The 6,230-nt window shown below is 39.7% G+C and overlaps 1 protein-coding gene across 1 annotated transcript in view; it reads left to right on the top strand.

The window, feature by feature from the left end:
• The window catches only part of LOC107552972 (polypeptide N-acetylgalactosaminyltransferase 18-like), a 153,828-nt gene that overhangs the window by 102,326 nt on the left and 45,272 nt on the right, over positions 1-6,230 (top strand). The window contains exon 7 of the mRNA XM_016235034.1: positions 4,639-4,824. Within this exon, the coding sequence (XP_016090520.1) occupies positions 4,639-4,824 (186 nt within the window). The remainder of the gene's footprint in view (positions 1-4,638; positions 4,825-6,230) is intronic.

Consider the following 6,230-nt stretch of genomic DNA (forward strand, 5'->3'; position numbering starts at 1 on the left):
CCGCCTCGGCCCATGGAACCGTCGGCTCCACCATGGCTCCCAGCTCTCTCCTCTCCGCCGTGGCCCAGCAGTCCACTAGCTACCCGGGCTCCCTCGTCCCTCTGGCTTTGCCTTGGTCTGGAGTCGACAATCCTGCGCCTCAGGACTCCACTCCTCCAGCTGCGCCTCGTCCCTCCGGCTCCATCAGGCTCCTTCATCCCTTCGGCTCCTCCTCAGTCCTCTGTCGCTCCGGCTACACCGCGGCCTTTCGTATCCACGCTTCCGCATCAGTCGCCGGCGCCATCTGCTCCGCCTTGGCCCTCCAGATCCTCCCCGTCGCCCTGGCTCATCGGCTTGCCGTCTCCTCCTCTGGCTCCTCCGCCGTTGGTCGGCCCCCTGGAGTCGTCGGCCCTTCCTCCTCCATGGCTCCTCCCTCCGTCGGCTCCACTGTCGGCCACCATCATGGGTGTGGCCTGGGTCTTGCTTGGCTCCACCTGCTCCAAGTCCTTCCTGTCGCCTCCCTGGCCCCTCCCTCCATTGTCACCTCCCAGGACTCTGTCTGCCGGCCCCCTCCCAGATGTTCGACCTCCTCCCAAGTTCCCACCTGTGCCCCTGGACTTTATCTGTGTGTTTTCCCTCTCCATTTGCCTGCCCTGACCTAGTTTTCCCATGTTGATTGTTCATTTGCTCCCAGGTCTGTATAACTGCGACAGTATTGAAATATATATTTTCCCTGTGTTTCCTTCCTGCTGTGTGAGCTACTGAAATGAGCCACACTGTGAAACAGCCAATCAGAGCAGAGCTCAACATTGAGCAGCACTTTGAAACAGCCAATCAGAGCAGAGCTCAACATTATTATTCATGACCCTTCCAAATAAGGTAAAAACAGACCATTTAATTCTAGGGAGAAATCCTAGGGTTGTAAATGGACATGTAAACCCGTTTCTGGAGATTTTTGCCTTTAACTTTTAATTTAAAATATTGTATCAATGCATTCTATGGCACCTTTAAATGGCTGTCGGAGTGAACACTCCTTTAAAAGTGAGTAATACATTGATAGGAGTCCTGTTTGAGCTATAACGGCAACTTCATCTTCCTCCCCACATTGAGAGATGAGTGCACCTGCTGGAGTGAAGCGTATATCGGGCATCCTTGATAGCTTCTCCCGCTCAGCCTCATAATACACTCAGCATAATCTTGATACCTTTCCTCTGGCTTCAAAGTGAAGTCCTGACCTCTTAGATTGACATATTTTTCCACAAACTGTGGTTGCTGAAAATTGGCTGACCATAACAGTGCCTTCAAAATGCAGTTCTCATCTTGACAGAGCAATGGAAGTTTTGTCTACATATAGATAGCAGTTGGGTACATATTTTATTGTTGTTGTAAGAGCCTTTTGCCCTATGTAGTTTTCTACCCGGTCTCATGGCAAAAACGTACCTGGGGACTCTTTTTCGCGAGACGCGAAATACGTACCAATAAGTATATATCACTGCAGTTTCCAAAAGAAATTAACACTAGAGGCAGTAAAACTCAGACACCTTTTATATTATTTTCACACAAAGTATGATTTACAAAGTTTCGATTAATAAAGCGTAATTTTCGCACAATTACTTGAAGAGTAAAACACTTGTAATATGCTGGGAGATTTGAAAACTGATGCTTTTGAATGTTAGCACCGCACATATCCAGCTTCATATTAATGGGTTTTCATAGACGATAGGTTTGTTCGGTAGCTCACGGAGTACAGAGACGTACTTAAGAGGTGAGGAACTCTGGTTTGAATCCTGTGTAACTACGGTTCGACAAAACAGTTCAAATCTGCATATAAGGAAGTTAAAATGGAACGGTTGCATCAAAAAAAAAATTTTTTTATATCAGTTTTGCATTTGTTAACACTATCGGGTAGGTTTAGGGTTGGGTTTGGTGAAGGGCATATTTTCAACACGATAGACCATAAAATTTTAGCTACAGTCCCCGGATATTTGAATTCTGAATCGCCGCAATACGTACCTGAAGAAACGTAATAAAAACACAGCAATACGTATCTATATCAACGTAATAAAAACGTGCCAGGGATGACGTATTGAACCCGTGTTTTAGCGCCACTCAGTGGACATTTCACTTTGAAAGTGCAGCGAAACGTGCAGTAAGGTATGTAAAAATGGTGTTGCAGAAAAGTACCCAGAGGTACGTATTTTTATGAGACTGGGTTGGTAGCTTTATAATTTTTTAAAACAATACAGCATAGCTTTTCACCAGTGCACTTATGCTGTTATGTTTTGAACAGATTAGGATACTGCTGTGCTGTTGTCCCCAACATAGTTTTTAAAAGCAGGGTAGGTGATTTGGTTCAAAAATGTTTTTTGTTATGCTGGTTGAAAGTCTCTTCACATTCTAATAGCAATCACTATGTTACATGGTCTAAATGTATTTGTATGTATTTATATTGTCTGTGGAAGATGTAGGACCATAAAATGTTCGTCCAATCATATCCCTTGGTCCGAGGGCTACGATAGGCTGTCCTACCTGCCTGACAACTTATGTATTTGCATACCTCTATGCATCCTGTAGACTCCACACTGACATGATATGTGAGCAGTGCATTCAACCCTCCATCAACATCGACTCTCATCGTGTCATGTGTTTTGGAGGAGGTGTGGCTTTGCAGAGTGATTATGCAGGGAGGGTGGAATCTTATGCTTTCAAAGCTAGCTTGCTATTGCTAACCTCTCCGAAATTGTCGACCCATTCTTTAAGTAAACTACTAAGACTTCATTGGTCATTCAGCCTGTTCAACTAGGTTGAATAGTGTTGCTAGTTGCTGGTGAATAGTATGAGCCAGAATTCCCTGTTTTTTCTTTTTTCTTCTTCCAGCAGGACATACACATTAAGCTCAATTTCAAGACTTATCTGACTGCCTATGGCGGTTTTGAGGCATCATAAATATGTGACCTGTTCAGTGACAGATAAATCCAAAATGGTTGGTAAACTGAGATACATGTCTATTATTAAGAGTAAATAAATAAATAAAATGTTCATTTTATTTTACATATACATACAGAGATTACACTTTTTATTTTATTTTTTTTATTTTTTTATTTTTTTACTTTGAAGTACATTTTAAATCATGATTTTTAAAATGATCTTTTGCCGTGCTTTAAAGAAGAACAAATGTATTTGCATACCTCTATGCATCCTGTAGACTCCACACTGACATGATATGTGAGCAGTGCATTCAACCCACCATCAACATCGACTCTCATCGTGTCATGTGTTTTGGAGGAGGTGTGGCTTTGCAGAGTGATTATGCAGGGAGGGTGGAATCTTATGCTTTCAAAGCTAGCTTGCTATTGCTAACCTCTCCGAAATTGTCGACCCATTCTTTAAGTAAACTACTAAGACTTCATTGGTCATTCAGCCTGTTCAACTAGGTTGAATAGTGTTGCTAGTTGCTGGTGAATAGTATGAGCCAGAATTCCCTGTTTTTTCTTTTTTCTTCTTCCAGCAGGACATACACATTAAGCTCAATTTCAAGACTTATCTGACTGCCTATGGCGGTTTTGAGGCATCATAAATATGTGACCTGTTCAGTGACAGATAAATCCAAAATGGTTGGTAAACTGAGATACATGTCTATTATTAAGAGTAAATAAATAAATAAAATGTTCATTTTATTTTACATATACATACAGAGATTACACTTTTTATTTTATTTTTTTTATTTTTTTATTTTTTTACTTTGAAGTACATTTTAAATCATGATTTTTAAAATGATCTTTTGCCGTGCTTTAAAGAAGAACACTTGTTTAAAAATACCAAAGTGCATGTAAAGTATAATTTTAACTGTAGTTGTATTGTCCAATATTAAAGTTAATATATTTCAAATGTACTAAATTGCAACTGCATCATTACAATGTGTAATAACAAATATATTAAATGCATGACATACACTCTACCACTCTATTTAAACCATAATACATTTTAATTTATAAGCACTTAAGTATATTCTTTCAGGAATAAGTGCTCTTTTTAAAAGTATTCTAAAGTGTGCCTACTTTTTCACAAAGGTATAATTCATTAAATATTAAGAACTATTGAAAAATTGTTTGATCTCATTAAAAATTTACTATTTAATCAGTATTTGTGTGCTCTGATTTGTGTCTGACAAGCTGATGGTTAGCTTAGCAGCATGCTAACTCTAAACTCTGCTTCAAACGTGAAGCTCTATTTGAATCTTGCACAGAGTTGCTGTCTATATAGAGTTTTCCAAATCAGTCACTTATGAGCTTCCATCTGTGTTAGGCTACTGCCATAGACGACAGCTGCCTCACTCGGTTTTGGAACCAAGTCAGGGTTCACATGCCTGGGTACATTCATTACCTTAATCTTATTTACTGCACAGGCCACATATATTAAATTCCCTTTCAGACTCTTTAGGGTCTCATGTTTGGGTGTTCTTAAGAGGTTCAAATAAGCTTTAGTCGTAGAGACACAAGTGTTATGCAAGATCTTCATACAAGCTTCTGCACTTCATCTGGTCCTCAGTCTGGTCCAGTGAATAGATCTCTTGCCAAGAATTGTGCCTTTTTTTTTCTCAGCATGAAGATGCTTTCTTATTTAGATTCTTTGTGTGTGTGTGTGTGTGTGTGTGTGTAGGTGTGGCAGTGTGGAGGAAGTGTGGAGGTGTTGCCCTGTGCCCGTATCGCCCATATTGAGCGCGCCCACAAACCCTACACCGAGGATCTCACTGCCCATGTGCGCAGAAATGCTCTGAGAGTGGCTGAAGTGTGGATGGATGAGTTTAAAAGCCACGTCTACATGGCCTGGAACATTCCACAAGAGGTGAGATCTATTATATCAGCTACTGTACATACTGCTAGAAAGTCATGTTGACATTTACATTCACTTAAGTAGCAGATGCTTTTATCCAACATGTCTTATAAATGAGGAATGCCAAAACACAGTTTATCCAAAGGAGACAAAGGAGAAAAGTTGCAGATTTAGGGGTTAAGTTTCATAGGAGTATTGTTTTTTTATATTGTAATTAATTTGTCAATAATCAAATGTTGTCTATTCAGATGTTTCTGTAAGATTTAAGGGGCGGTCACACTAAAATTTTAATTCCATTGACTTCCATATACTGTATATATATACACATGTGAATGCAGGAGACTGGAAATGTAAACTCATGCGAATTTTGTTGCATTTGAAAGCTTAAATTAGGTGAACTCTGCCTTGCATCTTTAATTTTAATTTCGCTTGAAGACGTGTTACTGATATACTGTCATGGTGCAACATTGTAGCTACCCGCCCCCCCCCCCCCCCCACATGTGGGGAACATTTTAGCTCCCCCCCCCCCCCCCCCCGCAAAATTTAATTATTTAATTTTTGCAGTAAAATGGAGTAGATTGTATATTTTTACGTTCTAGGTGTATTATTTGCTGAATTATTATTATTTGCTTAATTATAAGCACACTAGTTTGTTGCGCCAACAGTTTTACAGTTTACTACACTTTGATATGCTTCTCGTTATTTCCCTACAGCGGCTAATGAATTGGAAGTCTTGCACACTCACAGAAAACAGCTTACTGCCGCATTGAAAAATTAGGTGTATAGGATTGTTCTGGTGACATTTGCAATATTCCACCATCAAGGAACAGTGAACGTGAATGTTCTGGAAAGTGCCTCATTGTTATGGTAGCACAAGCGCCTCTCATTCACAGACCCCAGCAGTCTCAGAGGAAGCATAGATGTGTAAAAGTGAGTGTGTAGGAGGGTGCAGATTTTATATGGCAACATCAGTGGCTTGAATCTGATGTGGGTAGAAATTGGCAACCGGTGTAGCGAGAGAAAGGATGTGTGAAGGGAGCCCTTTTGGGTTCACTGAAGACAAGGTATGCTGCAGTATTCTGGATCATTTTAGGGCTTTTTATTACATGCTGGAAGGCCAGACAATGAGTTAAATTATTTTTATCCAATTATATATCCTTATTAATTTATAATTAATGATATTTGTAAAAATAGCATGAGCTATTAATTGAAATGTTTAATTGACTTTATTGACTTTATATTTTTTTAGTGTTGCTGATAATAATATAAAGAGTGTATGAAATAGCAAGTTGAATAATCTCCTTACTTATGCTGCCCGTAAGAGCATTTTTTAAATGGATCTCTGATAATCTGTCAACGGTTTCAGAATGGCATATGGTGATATATATATATATATATATATATATATATATATATAT

This window comes from Sinocyclocheilus grahami, unplaced genomic scaffold (genome assembly GCF_001515645.1).
Source record: "Sinocyclocheilus grahami isolate Dianchi unplaced genomic scaffold, SAMN03320097.WGS_v1.1 scaffold462.1, whole genome shotgun sequence".
Lineage (NCBI taxonomy): Eukaryota > Metazoa > Chordata > Actinopteri > Cypriniformes > Cyprinidae > Sinocyclocheilus > Sinocyclocheilus grahami.